Source organism: Manis javanica, chromosome 3 (assembly GCF_040802235.1).
Source record: "Manis javanica isolate MJ-LG chromosome 3, MJ_LKY, whole genome shotgun sequence".
Taxonomy (NCBI): domain Eukaryota; kingdom Metazoa; phylum Chordata; class Mammalia; order Pholidota; family Manidae; genus Manis; species Manis javanica.
This window is the reverse complement of record NC_133158.1, coordinates 122,665,561-122,682,733: the sequence shown is the minus strand read 5'-3', so window position 1 is coordinate 122,682,733 and position 17,173 is coordinate 122,665,561. Positions and strand designations below refer to the sequence as shown.

Here is a 17,173-nt window from a genome sequence, read left to right as displayed (position 1 = left end):
GTGCCTGTGCTCCCAGGGCAGACCACCAGGGCTGGTTATTTAGCGGTCCTGTGCTTCCACTCCCACCCCACTCTGATTCCCTTCCTCCCGCCAGTGAGCTGGGGTGGGCTGAGTGCTTGAGCCCCACCAGGTCACAGCTTTGTATCCTACCCTTTTCCGTGAGACGTTAGGTTCTCACAGATGTAGCCTGGCTTTTGTACTGTATCTTCTGGTCACTCTTTTAGGAATGCTGTATTTTCAAAATATATATGGTTTTGGGAGGAGATTTCTGCCACCCTACTCTCACCACCATCTTGAGAATCCCCTCTTAGAGTAAGTCTAAGTTTATAAGACTCAGGGATTCAGAAATAGCTTGAAATTTATATCTATGTTGCTTTCTATTTGCTTGTAGGTTCATATCATTTTAATCAAACTTTAGGTTTTAAAATGCTTATCTAAAAAATACTTACCTGGTTTATTTTTTTGATTTCTTGATTTTCTTATACATATGCTGTTGGCATTCTATATTCTCTCTGTGGCATGTCTCAGACAAATTTTTCAAGTTTTTTCTTCTAGATTTATTCTATTTATCTAAAGCAGTGTTTCCAAAAAATAATCAATGGATTATTTTTGGAAGATAGCCCTGCAATATTCTGAGAAAAAAAATTTCCAAAGTCAGGTAAGTATGGGAGACTATTTATATGTGATATTCAATTCACATTAACATTTTAGCTAAATACTCTGAGAAATCCTACAAAAATGAGACCTGTTTAATCTTGTTTAATTCAACATTTCTCAGACTTAATTAACTTGAAATAACAAAAATAATTTGTTAGGAAAGCATTTAATATCCTGCAGAACCAGTATTCCACAGAAAATGCTTTGAGTAATGCTGATCTAAAGTCATCCTTTAAAACAAACCAAACCAAACCAAAACAAGTTCCCACAGGGGAAGGGATTTTCAAATGATGAGCAATGCTGAGGAGAGTGAGGGGTGACCTGCATCAGAATCTAGCTGAGTGAAGCTAAGAGAAAAGTCTCTGATGCTCAAGAACTAGGGTTGCTTCAGTCAAGCCAGACATTTTAAGTCCAAAAGATGCCATTCAGACTAAAGCAACCTGAGAATCTCAAGACAGCCAGGATAGCAGTAATGTCTACTATTACTGCCATTTTTACTGTTATTAGTGGCTTAGGATGGGAGAGGCACTATACAAACATTCTCTCTAACCACATAAAACCCCCACAATATAGGTTTTATCCTTCCAATATTAGAGATAAAGAAACTGAGGCTGAGAGAGAGTGACATGAGTCTAGCAGAAACAAAGGTTTTAGATACCTTTTTTAGACCTCTTTTACTGAATTATACCCACTCAGTCTGTAAAGCTTCTTCAGTGAAGCAACTGATGTCCCTTTGTTCTCCTACCCTCTCATTACCCTCTATGGAGCCTTCCCTAATAGAAATAATTCTAGAATACCATAGGTTGAACCACTGATGACTTTTGCCCACTTAACGATACTGTATCTGGTTCCCATCATGAATCAAATATTTGCACACTCTAAATCTGACAAGACCTGTGATCTCTTAGGCATGGCATGACATTTTGTAATTACTTCCCAAGGCTCTTTAAGAATCACACAGAAAATCAATCTTAACATTCAAAGGCAAACTCAGATGTCTACAAAGACCAAGCCGTTAACATAAATTATAGGAGCTGGGCAAGAATAACCTATAGTTGATGACAAGAGACTCTGATGATCTAGAGAGAATGTGCCCCATCTAGAGGGCATAGCCATTGGCATTGGCAGACTTCAGTCAAGCAGAAGTGTGAGCCCACTATTGCTTAATCTTATTTTTCAAATGAAGCCAGAATCACAGTTTTTATGTGAAATCTCCCAATTTTTAAAATGTTGACAACTAATTTCTTAAACAACAAATATCTTAAAAACACTAGCAGGACCAAAACAACATGGATCTGAGAACATGAGAGCAGGCTGATGGCTCATGTTCTCGTAAGTCAGCTTCTACTATAAACAGTGTTACCTCTGCCACCCTGCTCCCACTATCACTCCCCCCATCCAGCAGATCTGGGTCCAAATTGCTTTTTTTTTATTGAGGTATCATTGATATATATACTCTTATGAAGGCTTCACATGAAAAACATTGTGGTTACTACATTCACTCATATTATCAAGTCCCCCCCAACGCCCCATTGCGGTCACTGTCCATCAGTAAAGTAAGAAGCCACAGTCACTACTTGTCTTCTCTGTGCTACACTGTCTTCCCCTAGACTCCCCCACACCATGTGTACCAATCATAATACCCTCAGTTATTACCTTCTCTCTCGTTCCCAACCTGCCCTCTCCCACCCCTCCCCTTTGGTAACCGCTAGTCCCTTCTTGCAGTCTGAGTCTGCTGCTGTTTTGTTCCTTCAGTTTTGCATTGTTGTTATACCCAAATTGCTTTTGACACACTCAGAAAGTTAAGAATTGCCAGTACTGAAGTCATGTTTAAAACCTTAGACTCTGAAGTTGATTATAAAAAAGGGGACCCCCAATTTTTTTTGGAAAGATGGCAGCAGGGTCAAAGTAAGTGCCTGTACCGCTTTAAGGCAATGGCAGTCATCATGTGCCTTTTGTATGCATCATATGCCAGAATGACTCTAAAGGATGAGGAAGCCATTAGCACTGCTCTAGTGACCAAATGTTTTCTTCCTCTTCACCAAACTGATTTGCCAGATTATTTTTGGGAACTAGATTCAGGCCCAGTTAGGGCACAGGGTGGGGTAGTCTTCTGTGACATTCTCTTGTCACCAAGGGTGCTTGTTAGAGAGGTGGCTAATGCCACCTGATATTTGTATTATTCAAAGCTAGGGCTTGAGGTGTGGCCTTGGTCTTTTAAGATCAACATCACCACTGAGCCCCTAGAGAAGAGACAAAGAGAGGAAGATGGAAAGAGGTTGGTTCCATGGGGAAGAATTCTTGCTCTGCCTCATTCTCCACCTGCTGCTTCAAGGTAAGATAGGACAAAAGCAAAAGGGAAGCAGACATATAACTTCTAGGAAACAGAAAACAGGCTAATTTTTGCTTCTCCTAGATAGCCAATGCCTGTATTTTCATTTTAGTAAAGATGGAAACTCATGATATCAACAGTTTTGTACCTTTTTCTCAGCTCCTTCTCTCCCCATGCTTCTATTGGCCTCATCTCTTTCCCCATGTTCTTTCTCTTTCCAGGCATATAATTTATCCTCATGATTTCTCAGTATCAACTGATCTTAAGAAGAAGAAAATTTTCTCTCAGTTCTCTTGAAGCAAATTAAATGGAACAGGGAAAATGCTAAGGGGAAGAAAGTGGATAAGAAGATCTGTAGTGAAAGGGAAACTTTTTTAGTACAATTTTTCCAATTAGCTTATTTTCTCATTCATTATCGAATATGAGCAATGCGGTTTAGTACAATACCAGAAATAGATGTAAATAGACTCTACCAGAAGATGTTACCATCTAATTCTCTATTTCCATTCCACAAAGTACAACCTAGAAGGGGGTTAGGTATATCATGGGTATCAAGGGGCTCTCTTTACAACAATAGTCTCACAGGTGACATCCACTGCTTTCTCAAAGAGAACAATCACATCACATAGTAGAGACACCATAAATTCTTATTACCTTGAAAGACTGAGTTCATTCCTCAAGTTTCCACATACTGCACATGACCTACCCGATCATTTCCCTCATCATTAATTTATGATTACCTGTGCCTTATATAATATAGTTATTGTGGCATTAATATGATTGCAAAATTTGCCACTGACATCACCCACTGGGCTCAAGGACAGAGATGAGCAGTGGAAGGATGCTGAGTGGAGGCAGAGAGGTTGTGGTGAGATAGCTAAGAACATCACAGGACATAGACAAGTGGTGGTCACGGCTGAATTTGCCTACACACTTGGACAAGTTTTGCATGGGAACAGAAACAATGGAATTGAGGATGGAGCCCTGACTCAGCTCACCTCTTCAGCTTCCACCATTGGCCTACCACAATCCCTGCCCACAATCACTGGCCCAGCAAAGAGAAGTTCACATGCTTCTGCTATGCCTTCTGTTTTCTCTTTGTGCAGAAACATTCCCCAGGCCCGAGTCCTGGCATTCTTCTCATATGGTCTCCTCCCTGTAGGGAGAGGAAATATATTCACCATCAATTGCTCATGCTTTGATCAGCATGGGGTGGACCCTGTTGCCTTCCAGGGTTTGACAGAAGGCTTTCCGTCCAGCCATCAACAACAGCATCCCCACCCATGTCAACATCTCCTTCACCCTGTCTGCCATCTTGGAAGTGGTAAGACCTGACCCAGCACGGCAATGGTCTAGTATTGAGCAGTGGGTCCCCTGCTTGGATTTTGAAAAATTAAGAGCTCATTCTATGGGGTGGGGAGACATGCTGGTATATGCTTCAATGACATCACTGTAGGTAAAATCTATTCCTTTTGGGAATAATCCACAAGAAGCATAACCCCAGTGGGCCCTCACACTGGTCTTTCACTTACATTTCTCATGTATCCTGGATTATTTGACCTACATTTTTCTGTGGCTTATGATCAAAAATCATAATCACCACATATAACAGCCTTGTAAATGAATAAGAAGTGGGTGGCAGCCTTGAACCTGACTTCATGGAGTCAATGATCCTGGATGAAAATTGTTTTGCCAGGATGCACGGCTTCAACTGATGACATCATTCCTGTGGCTAAGTGTGGTATGATAGACTTTCCCTTTACTACAGCATCTCCCTTTCTTCACTCCTGGGTTCAACTTTGCAGGTTACAATGGGTAAAGCTAAGAATACCCATGAATTAGACAAGTTTCTATAGAGCTGGACCAACAATGAAAACACAAGACTTCCTGATCATTCTGTGAGTTTAGGAGGGTAGAGATGGTGCACAAGGAGAAGGTGGCATAAACCAAGGTCATGGAGCCAATATTTAAGTGGCTCCAGCCCAGGGAATCTAAAGCTATTCTCAGGGTCTCCCTTGAGAACACTGAGAAGTGAAAACAAGTAAGACTTTGTTAGTGACATTGTGACAGCTGTCACCCAAGAGATGGTGAAGAAATGAGAGGCAAAAGGAATGTAAAGTGCAGGAGACCTAACAAGACTAAAACAAGTTTCCACCCCATTTGTCCCACTCCATGGTTTCCTGTAGATCTGGTAAAATCCATCCATCAGGTGGGACCCGGAGGAGTGTGGGGGCATCAGGAAGCTCAGCATGGCATCAGAGATCCTATGGCTGCCAGATATATTCCTTGAGAAGTTGTGAGTATCAGGGCTGAAAAAAGCAAGAAAGAAACCATTCGTCAAGGGAAGAGCATGGTGTAACTAAAAGGGACCACACAAAGAGTCAGCTTAGTAGGAAGCAGTATCTGAATTGAGGTGCTTACAAAACACCCAGAGTATGGCAGTGGGTCATGGTGGTGGGGAAGCTGCGTGAGTGTGGCTGGAGCCCAGGGATGGGGTGATCTGAGAGAGAAAGGCGGCCATGTCTGATGGGAAACCCACAGCACCCACCTGCCCATCCTTCTCACATACAGCATGGATGTCAATCAGACACCCACAGGGCTTATGGCTTATGTCAACAGTGAAGGTCGCATTGAATATGATAGCCAATGCACGTCACCAGCATCTGTAACCTGGACATCTTCTATTTCCCCTTTGATGAACAGAGCTGCACATTCACCTTTAGCTCTTTCATCTGCACGGGTGAGTGAGGCTCATTAGAGTAGCTTGGTGAGAGGCAGAAAAAGGTTCTTGGAGAGAAGAGGACAGAAAGCTGAAAACTATGAGGGGATCACCCTGAAAGGGGTGTGGAAGCTAAGTGGCAAGGAATCCAGCATTCTGAGCAAGGGGGTTGAGCGCAGGTGGGGAGGCTGAGTTGTCTGGGTCTCCTTTGCAGGGGAGAATATGGTCCTGGGCATGGAGAAGGACATGCAGGAGATTTTGAACACGTCATGGAACCTCATTAGGAGCAAGGGGGAGTGGGTACTTCTGGGTACCCACCAGAGAATGAGGAAGATAACTATGGACACCAACCAGTATGACCAAATCATTTTCTATGTGAACTCAGGGGCCCTGTTTGAGATCTTCTCCTGAGATGCATAGCTTATGTCCCCCACTAGAATGTAAGCTTTGCCACTAGACAGGAAGCCTCAGGAGAACAGGGATTGTCTCACTTTTTTCACTGACAAACCTCCAGTACCTAGAACAGTATCTGGCACTCAGTAAACGTTGGTTGAATAAATCCTCCCTGAGGGAGAAACAAAACTCCTAGGCAGTGATTAACAGTGACTATGAGCTTCCCATCCCCCATGGCTATCAAAACTTTTTGGACAGCAGGAATTTTTATGTTTATTTTTTAAAAAGAGATGCTGGGGGGGCGGAGCCAAGATGGCGGCGTGAGTAGAGCAGTGGAAATCTCCTCCCAAAAACACATAGAGCTATGAAAATATAATAAAGAAAAATCTTCCTAAAATAGAGACCACAGGACACAGGACAACATCCAGACCACATCCACACCTGCAAGAACCCAGCGCCTTGTGAAGGGGGTAAGATACAAGCCCCAGCCCGGCGGGACCCGAGCGCCCCTCCCCCCGGCTCCCGGCGGGTGGAGAGAAACCGGAGCGGTTTTTTTTTTGGCGAGCGCTTTTTGGAAGCCTTAGAGGGACGGGCCCCCGTTGCTGGGGAGGCAGGGTGGCGGGACCGGTGAGGAGGTGCCTGGGAACGGCGCCGGAGGACAAAGAATATCCCGCGTTTCTCCCTGCGAGACCTGGGGGCGGGTGCCTGAGACCGGTGCCTGAGGACGGAGGAGGTCGCGCGTTTTTCCCCTTTTTTTTTTTTTTCTCTTTTGGGCGAGCGCTTTTTGGAAGCCTTGAAGGGACGGGGACCCCAGTGCTAGGGAGGCACGGTGGCGGGACTGGTGAGCGGGTGGCTGGGACCGGCGCCTGAGGACAAAGAATATCCCCCGTTTTTCCCTGCGGGACCGGTGGGCGGGTGCCTGAGACCGGCACTTGAGGACAGAGGAAATCGCGCGTTTTTCCCCTTTTTTTTTTCTCTTTTCTGCGAGTGCTTTTTGGAAGCCTAAAAGGGACAGGGACCCTGGTGCGAGGGAGGCAGGGCGGCGGGACTGGTGAGCGGGTGCCTGGGACCGGCACCTGAGGACAAAGAATATCCCGCATTTTTCCCTGTGGGACCGGTGGGTGGGTGCCTGAGACCAGCACCTGAGGACGGAAGAAATCGCGCGTTTTTCCCCTTTTTTTTCTCTCTTTTTGCCGAGTGCTTTTTGGAAGCCTTGAAGGGACAGGGACCCCGGTGCTAGGGAGGCAGGGCGGCGGGACTGGTGAGCGGGTGCCTGGGACCAGTGCCTGAGGACAAAGAATATCGAGCGTTCCTTCCCTGCGGGACCGGTGGGTGGGTGCTTTTTGGAAGCCTTGAAAGGACAGGGACCCTGGTGCTAGGGAGACAGGGCAGCAGGACCAGTGAGCGGGTGCCTGGGACCGGCACCTGAGGACAAAAAAAAAAAAAAAAAAAAAAATCGCTTGTTTTTTCCTTTTTTTTTCCTTTTTTTTTTTTTTCTCTTTCTTTCTGTTCCCTCTCTCATTGTTGCTGTTGTTGTTTTGGTTTGGAGAGTGCTTTTTGGAAATCTTAAAGGGGCAGGACAGGTCACTTAGACCAGAAGCAGGGAATCTGGGGATCTCTGGGCACTCTAACCCCCTGGGCAGCAGGGAGCACAGAGGCCCCTTACGGAGATAAATAGTCTCCTGGCTGCTCCCCCTCCAACGGGGCTCCACCATTTTGGAGGAACAGCCCCAGCCAGGCCAAGCCCACAGCAACAGCGGAGATAAACCCCAAAGCAACTGGGCAGGAAGCAGAAGCCCTGTCTGCGCACAGCTGCCCAGCACAAGCCACTAGAGGTCGCTATTCTCCCAGGAAAAGGCTACAAACCAACAAGAAGGGAAGCTCTTCCAGCGGTCACTTGTACCAGCTCTGCAAACTATCTCTATCACAATGAAAAGGCAAAACTACAGGCAGACAAAGATCACAGAGACAACACCTGAGAAGGAGACAGACCTAACTAGTCCTCCTGAAAAAGAATTCAAAATAAAAATCATGAACATGCTGACAGAGATGCAGAAAAAAATGCAAGAGCAATGGGATGAGATGCAGAGAAAAATGCAAGAGCAGTGGGATGAGATGCAGAGAAAAATGCAAGAGCAGTGGGATGAAGTCCGGAAGGAGATCACAGATGTCAGGAAAGAGATCACAGAAGTGAAACAATCCCTGGAAGGATTTATAAGCAGAATGGATAAGATGCAAGAGGCCATTGAAGGAATAGAAGCCAGAGAACAGGAACGTATAGAAGCTGACAGAGAGAGAGAGATAAAAGGATCTCCAGGAATGAAACAACACTAAGAGAAATATGTGACCAATACAAAAGGAAAAACATTCGTATTATAGGGATACCAGAAGAGGAAGAAAGAGGAAAAGGGATAGAAAGTGTCTTTGAAGAAATAATTGCTGAAAACTTCCCCAAACTGGGGGAGGAAATAATCGAACAGACCATGGAATTATACAGAACCCCCAACAGAAAGGATCCAAGGAGGACAACACCAAGACACATAATAATTAAAATGGCAAGGATCAAGGACAAGGAAAGAGTTTTAAAGGCAGCTAGAGAGAAAAAGGTCACCTATAAAGGAAAACCAATCAGGCTAACATCAGACTTCTCAACAGAAACCCTACAGGCCAGAAGAGAATGGCATGATATACTTAATGCAATGAAACAGAAGGGCCTTGAACCAAGGATACTGTATCCAGCACGACTATCATTTAAATATGATGGCGGGATTAAACAATTCCCAGACAAGCAAAAGCTGAGGGAATTTGCTTCCCACAAACCACCTCTACAGGGCATCCTACAAGGACTGCTCTAGATGGGAGCACCCCTAAAAAGAGCACAGAACAAAACACACAACATATGAAGAATGGAGGAGGAGGAATAAGAAGGGAGAGAAGAAAAGACTCTCCAGACAGTGTATATAACAGCTCAATAAGCGAGCTAAGTTAGGCAGTAAGATACTAAAGAAGCTAACCTTGAACCTTTGGTAACCACGAATCTAAAGCCTGCAATGGCAATAAGTACATATCTTTCAATAGTCACCCTAAATGTAAATGGACTTAATGCACCAATCAAAAGACATAGAGTAATAGAATGGATAAAAAAGCAAGACCCATCTATATGCTGCTTACAAGAAACTCACCTTAAACCCAAAGATAAGCATAGACTAAAAGTCAAGGGATGGAAAAACATATTTCAGGCAAACAACAGTGAGAAGAAAGCAGGGGTTGCAGTACTAATATCAGACAAAATAGACTTCAAAACAAAGAAAGTAACAAGAGATAAAGAAGGCCACTACATAATGATAAAGGGCTTAGTCCAACAAGAGGATATAACCATTCTAAATATATATGCACCCAATACAGGAGCACCAGCATATGTGAAGCAAATACTAACAGAACTAAAGAGGGAAATAGACTGCAATGCATTCATTGTAGGAGACTTCAACACACCACTCACCCCAAAGGATAGATCCACCGGGCAGAAAATAAGTAAAGACACACAGGCACTGAACAACACACTAGAACAGATGGACCTAATAGACATCTATAGAACTTTACATCCAAAAGCAACAGGATATACATTCTTCTCAAGTGCACATGGAACATTCTCCAGAATAGACCACATACTAGCTCACAAAAAGAGCCTCAGTAAATTCCACAATATTGAAATTCTACCAACCAATTTTTCAGACCACAAAGGTATGAAAGTAGAAATAAATTCTACAAAGAAAACAAAAAGGCTCACAAACACATGGAGGCTTCACAACATGCTACTAAATAATCAATGGATCAATGAACAAATCAAAATAGAGATCAAGGAATATATAGAAACAAATGACAACAACAACACTAAGCCCCAACTTCTGTGGGATGCAGCGAAAGCAGTCTTAAGAGGAAAGTATATAGCAATCCAGGCACACTTGAAGAAGGAAGAACAATCCCAAATGAATAGTCTAACATCACAATTATTAAAACTGGAAAAAGAAGAACAAATGAGGCCTAAAGTCAGCAGAAGGAGGGACATAATAAAGATCAGAGAAGAAATAAACAAAATTGAGAAGAATAAAACAATAGCAAAAATCAACGAAACCAAGAGCTGGTTCTTTGAGAAAATAAACAAAATAGATAAGCCTCTAGCCCAACTTATTAAGAGAAAAAGAGAGTCAACACAAATCAACATAATCAGAAATGAGAATGGAAAAATCACGACAGACTCCACAGAAATACAAAGAATTATTAAAGACTACTATGAAAACCTATATGCCAACAAGCTGGAAAACCTAGAAGAAATGGACAACTTCCTAGAAAAATACAACCTCCCAAGACTGACCAAGGAAGAAACACAAAAGTTAAACAAACCAATTACAAGCAAAGAAATTGAAACAGTAATCAAAAAACTACCCAAGAACAAAACCCCGGGGCCGGACGGATTTACCTCGGAATTTTATCAGACACACAGAGAAGACATAATACCCATTCTCCTTAAAGTGTTCCACAAAATAGAAGAAGAGGGAATACTCCCAAACTCATTCTATGAAGCCAACATCACCCTAATACCAAAACCAGGAAAAGACCCCACCAAAAAAGAAAATTACAGACCAATATCCCTGATGAATGTAGATGCAAAAATACTCAATAAAATATTAGCAAACAGAATTCAACAGTATATCAAAAGGATCATACACCATGACCAAGTGGGGTTCATCCCAGGGATGCAAGGATGGTACAACATTCGAAAATCCATCAACATCATCCACCACATCAACAAAAAGAAAGACAAAAACCACATGATCATCTCCATAGATGCTGAAAAAGCATTTGACAAAATTCAACATCCATTCATGATAAAAACTCTCAGCAAAATGGGAATAGAGGGCAAGTACCTCAACATAATAAAGGCCATATATGATAAACCCACAGCCAGCATTATACTGAACAGCGAGAAGCTGAAAGCATTTCCACTGAGATCGGGAACCAGACAGGGATGCCCACTCTCCCCACTGTTATTCAACATAGTACTGGAGGTCCTAGCCACGGCAATCAGACAAAACAAAGAAATACAAGGAATCCAGATTGGTAAAGAAGAAGTTAAACTGTCACTATTTGCAGATGATATGATACTGTACATAAAAAACCCTAAAGACTCCACTCCAAAACTACTAGAACTGATATCGGAATACAGCAAAGTTGCAGGATACAAAATCAACACACAGAAATCTGTAGCTTTCCTATACACTAACAACGAATCAATAGAAAGAGAAATCAGGAAAACAATTCCATTCACCATTGCATCAAAAAGAATAAAATACCTAGGAATAAACCTAACCAAGGAAGTGAAAGACTTATACTCTGAAAACTACAAGTCACTCTTAAGAGAAATTAAAGGGGACACTAATAAATGGAAACTCATCCCATGCTCATGGCTAGGAAGAATTAATATCGTCAAAATGGCCATCCTGCCGAAAGCAATATACAAATTTGATGCAATCCCTCTCAAATTACCAGCAACATTCTTCAATGAATTGGAACAAATAATTCAAAAATTCATATGGAAACACCAAAGACCCCGAATAGCCAAAGCAATCCTGAAAAAGAAGAATAAAGTAGGGGGGATCTCACTCCCCAACTTCAAGCTCTACTACAAAGCCATAGTAATCAAGACAATTTGGTACTGGCACAAGAACAGAGCCACAGACCAGTGGAACAGATTAGAGACCCCAGAAATTAACCCAAACATATATGGTCAATTAATATTTGATAAAGGAGCCATGGACATACAATGGCAAAATGACAGTCTCTTCAACAGATGGTGCTGGCAAAACTGGACAGCTACATGTAGGAGAATGAAACTGGACCATTGTCTAACCCCATATACAAAGGTAAACTCAAAATGGATCAAAGACCTGAATGTAAGTCACGAAACCATTAAACTCTTGGAAAAAAACATAGGCAAAAACCTCTTAGACATAAACATGAGTGATCTCTTCTTGAACATATCTCCCCGGGCAAGGAAAACAACAGCAAAAATGAGCAAGTGGGACTACATTAAGCTGAAAAGCTTCTGTACAGCGAAAGACACCATCAATAGAACAAAAAGGAACCCTACAGTATGGGAGAATATATTTGAAAATGACAGATCTGATAAAGGCTTGACGTCCAGAATATATAAAGAGCTCACACGCCTCAACAAACAAAAAACAAATAACCCAATTAAAAAATGGGCAGAGGAACTGAACAGACAGTTCTCCAAAAAAGAAATACAGATGGCCAAGAGACACATGAAAAGATGCTCCACATCGCTAATTATCAGAGAAATGCAAATTAAAACTACAATGAGGTATCACCTCACACCAGTAAGGATAGCTGCCATCCAAAAGACAAACAACAACAAATGTTGGCGAGGCTGTGGAGAAAGGGGAACCCTCCTACACTGCTGGTGGGAATGTAAATTAGTTCAACCATTGTGGAAAGCAGTATGGAGGTGCATCAAAATGCTCAAAACAGACCTACCATTTGACCCAGGAATTCCACTCCTAGGAATTTACCCTAAGAACGCAGCAATCAAGTTTGAGAAAGACAGATGCACTCCTATGTTTATTGCAGCACTATTTACAATAGCCAAGAATTGGAAGCAACCTAAATGTCCATCTGTAGATGAATGGATAAAGAAGATGTGGTACATATACACAATGGAATACTACTCAGCCATAAGAAGTGGAAAAATCCAACCATTTGCAGCAACATGGATGGAGCTGGAGAGTATTATGCTCAGTGAAATAAGCCAAGCGGAGAAAGAGAAATACCAAATGATTTCACTCATCTGAGGAGTATAGGAACAAAGGAAAAACTGAAGGAACAAAACAGCAGCAGAATTACAGAACCCAAAAATGGACTAACAGGTACCAAAGGGAAAGGAACTGGGGAGGATGGGTGGGCAGGGAGGGATAAGGGGGGAGAAGAAGAAGGGGGGTATTAAGATTAGCATGCATGGGGGGGAGGGAGAAAGGGGAGGGTGGGCTGCACAACACAGAGAGGACAAGTAGTGACTCTACCACATTTTGCTAAGCTGATGGACAGTAACCGTAATGGGGTTGTTAGGGGGGACCTGATATAGGGGAGAGCATAGTAAACATAGTATTCTTCATGTAAGGGTAGATTAAAAATTTAAAAAAAAAAAAAAAGAAAGAAAGAAAGAAAGAAAAGGGGATTACTCGTTAACAGGATAAAACTATTGGTAAATCAAAGATCAACGCATGCTTTAAATATCCTTAATGTTGATCACTTAAAGGGTGTCAGATGATCAGCTATGGAGGTACTCTTTTCTGATAATATTCCTTTCTCTTAATTAAAAAAAAAAAAAAATAGCAGTTACTGTGTGCTGACCTCCAATGAGTTCTGCACAGTGGTATAGAGGGCATGTCAAAGTGTGGGCAAAGGGTCTGTTTGTTTCTACGCAGAAGATCAAGGCCTAGCTTGGATACCCAGAAAATGAAATAAGATACGATATGAGGAGGAGCTTCCGGCATCAGCACTCTCTGGAGGACTCGTGCCGGGGGATGATCATCAAAAAGCCTCCCCAGGGATCCGGACGATGCTGCGGTTGTGGCTGCATCCAGCCCACCGTCTCCTGGACTTGCCATAAGAAGGAGGAGGGAGATGTCTAGGCTGGCATGTGCATACAGTGAGACAACGAATTTGACTGGATCTGTACTGTTGGAACTCAACCAGGAGTTGGGAGGGGTGCAAGTTGTAGCACCCCAAAATCTCATGACTATAGACTATCTATGGTTAAAAGAACATATGGGATGTGAACAGATCCCAGAAATGGGCTGCTTTAATTTGTCTGATGGTTCAAGTACAGTTGGAAAATATCCATCATATTATAGATAAATTTTCACAAATGCCTAGGGTGCCTAAATGGTTTTCTTGGCTTCACTGGAGATGGCTGGTAATTATAGATTTGCTTTGTTTATGTCACCGTATTCCTATTATGTTAATATGTGTGTGCAAATTAGTTAGTAGTTTAAAACCTATACATACTTAAGGTACTATACAAGAAGATATGTCAAAGAAATAATCAATCCTCCCAAGTTTCCTTCATATGCTACATCTATAGCTTTTCTTCTTCCTTCCTAATTACAAACCTTAAATAGAATTCGTGCCTCATATCGAATTTACCGAGTATCATAATTCCTCCAGGTGGTAAAGATACCTCGAGACAAGTGCTGGGCATAGAAGCCACAGGGCATAAATCTGCAAAGAAGTAAAAAGCTAACCTTTGCAAACAATATGGCTTCTCTCTCACTTACCAACTTTACATTTCCCTGTATGGCCCCGGAAGATGACTGGTTAGCCAGAGACGGGTAAGATTCCTCAAGGGAGGAACAACCTAAGACAGGCACAGTCGCAGGGGGGCCATCAGGTGAGAATTTGGGGATCAACAGAGGTGAGGCTCAGAACCTCACCCCCCCTGCTTTGAGAGAAATCTTCTGCATCCGTGGATGTCTTGCTGCCCTTGTCTAGCCTGGATTAATACTTAGTCCATAGGCACACACCTGATCATCTGATCATCTACATTTGCCTTCTTACAGCACTAAACTATGTTTTCTACCTTTATCTTGCATCTACCTACCACTTCAGCATTTTATTAAAAATAAAAACAATAATAATAATAGGAGAAATGTGGGATCAACATATAAATCAAGTACAAATATCAAATGAATATTCATATTTGACCTGATGGTTTATAGGTCATATTGCATGATCAAAACCGAAAGTTTCTGTGATGAATGCCCTTGTACTGTTCACCATGTAAGAATTTATTCACTCTGTAAGAATTCGTTCACCATGTAAGAACTTGTTCGTTATGCTTCAGAAGATTGGAGACTGACGAGAATTAGGCTTGAGATGGATTAATGATTGTACATTGAGCATTGACCCCCCTATACTGAATTTTATTGTTGTTAACAACCATTTGATCAATAAATATGAGAGATGCCCTCTCAAAAAAAAAAAAAAAAAAAAAAAAAAAAAAAGGTGACAAACAAAAGAAACATCACAGCATTCACAGAACCCAAGAATGGACTAACAGCTGTGAAAGGGAAAGGGACCTGGGAGGAGCAGTGGGAAGGAGAATAATGGGGGCCAGTGGGAAGGGGCATTACTATTACCATACATAATGTAGGCGGGGGTACGAGGAGTGCTGTACAACACAGAGAAGACTGCGCTGATGGACACTGTAATGGGGTATGTAGGGGGGACTTGACGATGGGGGAGTCTAGTAAATATAATGTTGCTCATGTAATTGTAGATTAATGATATAAAAAAAATTCTCACATGAAAAAAAAAAAAAAAAAAAAAAAAAGAGATGCTGGAAGAGTTACAAAACACCTTTTTTACAGATGTTATGATTTCAAATCCTGGTGACCCCAAAGTACATGCCACTGTTTTACTTTCCCTCCACCTGTCTTCAATGTCGGCCAGCAAAGTGACTAGAGATTAGACCTTGGTGAGGAAAGTAAACAGAAATACAAGAATGAAATGCACACTGTACATAAGCATCTGGTGCTACAGTCCTACTAAGAGCACATTGGTAGGGATAAAAATGGACGTGGAGAAAGTTGACACCTTGGCCCAAGAAGGACTGAGATGCGGGTCATTGGTAAGCAGCATAGCAGAATCAAGCCCTGGAAAGGCCGACTGTGGTGGCTGAGATGACTGCTGGAAACCGACAGGACAGGGAGAGGGACATGAGGTCACATGTCATCACTAGGCTCTTTGGTCTGGGACAAACTTTAACTCTTCCTCTAACTGGCTTGGCAGTTTCCCAGACTGTTCTTCATTTGCCTCTGCTCTCCTCCCTCCAGGTGGCCATCGGGTGCAGGCCCAGCCTCTACATCATAAACCTTCTGGTGCCCAGTAGTTTTCTGGTTGCCATTGATGCCCTCAGCTTCTACCTGCCAGCAGAAAGCAAGAACTGGGCCCCATTCAAGACGACACTTCCGCTGGGCTACAACGTCTTCCTGCTCACAGTGAATGACTTACTCCCAGCCACTGGCACACCCCTCATCAGTATTGTCTTTCCCTCAGTCCTGAGAATAAAAGCAAGGTTGGGGGTGGGGTAGGGAGAGGGACCAGTGGAACCAGGTCAGAGTGAACAGTGTCCTGGCAAAGAGCCCTCTGGGAACAACAGAAACAAGTCCCACGTGGTGCCTCTGGCCCTCACACAGGCCCATCTTTCCTCCAGGTGTCTACTTCGCCCTGTGCCTGTCGCTGATGGTGTCAGCCTGCCAGAGACCATCTTCATCACCTACCTGCTGCACCTGGCCACTGCCCAGCCCCCTCCCCTGCCCTGGTGGCTCCATTCCCTGCTTCTCCACTGCACCAGCCCAGGAAAATGCTGCCCCCTTGGGCCCCAGAAGGGAAGTAAGGGCCTGGGCCTCACCCCACCCACCCACCTGGTAAGGAAGTCTGCACCGCCCACACTTCCTCTTCCAACACCTCCTCCTTCCTGTCCCCTCCTCTCCCCGGGTGACCTTCCCAGCCCATGGCTGAGTCTCTGTCTCTCCATAGGTGTGGAACAGCCCGTGGAGTTGGTGGGCAAGGTTCCAGGGCCCAGAGAGGCAGAGCTCAGTGGATGCCCTGGGTCAGGAAGGGCCCAGCAGGAAGACAAGGCTCAGAAGCAGCATCTGGTTGGCCTGTGGGTGCAGTTCAGCCACATGATGGACACCCTGCTCTTCCGCCTCTACCTGCTCTTCCTGGCCACCTCCATCATCACGGTCATCATCCTCTGGAACACCAAGGCAGACCTCCACAGCCACCACTCCCTGCAAACCACAGCTTGGAGTTTCCCCTGGTGTTAGAGCCAGCCAGACCCAGGCCTCTTTCCCAATCTCAGCCACGTACCCCCAGTGATACCATGTTCCGTTCTATGGTCCCAGAACTCCAACACAGCCTACTGAGCAGGCTCAGTACAGCCCAAATAAGTCCCTGACTTTTCATATGTCATGGTTGTCATTCCTGCACACTTT

General features: G+C 43.5%; 1 protein-coding gene across 1 annotated transcript; it reads left to right on the top strand.

Moving 5' to 3' along the window:
* The first annotated feature begins 2,371 nt into the window (after positions 1–2,371).
* LOC108409831 (5-hydroxytryptamine receptor 3C-like) lies at positions 2,372–17,005 on the top strand. Its single transcript, XM_073230477.1, is given in 13 exon segments — positions 2,372–2,992; positions 4,152–4,227; positions 4,229–4,313; positions 4,686–4,730; positions 5,176–5,285; positions 5,561–5,628; positions 5,631–5,729; positions 5,923–6,083; positions 16,010–16,214; positions 16,390–16,419; positions 16,422–16,586; positions 16,589–16,603; positions 16,716–17,005. Coding segments are annotated over 13 exon segments (1,416 nt in total). The 5' UTR covers positions 2,372–2,925.
* The last annotated feature ends 168 nt before the right edge of the window (positions 17,006–17,173 follow it).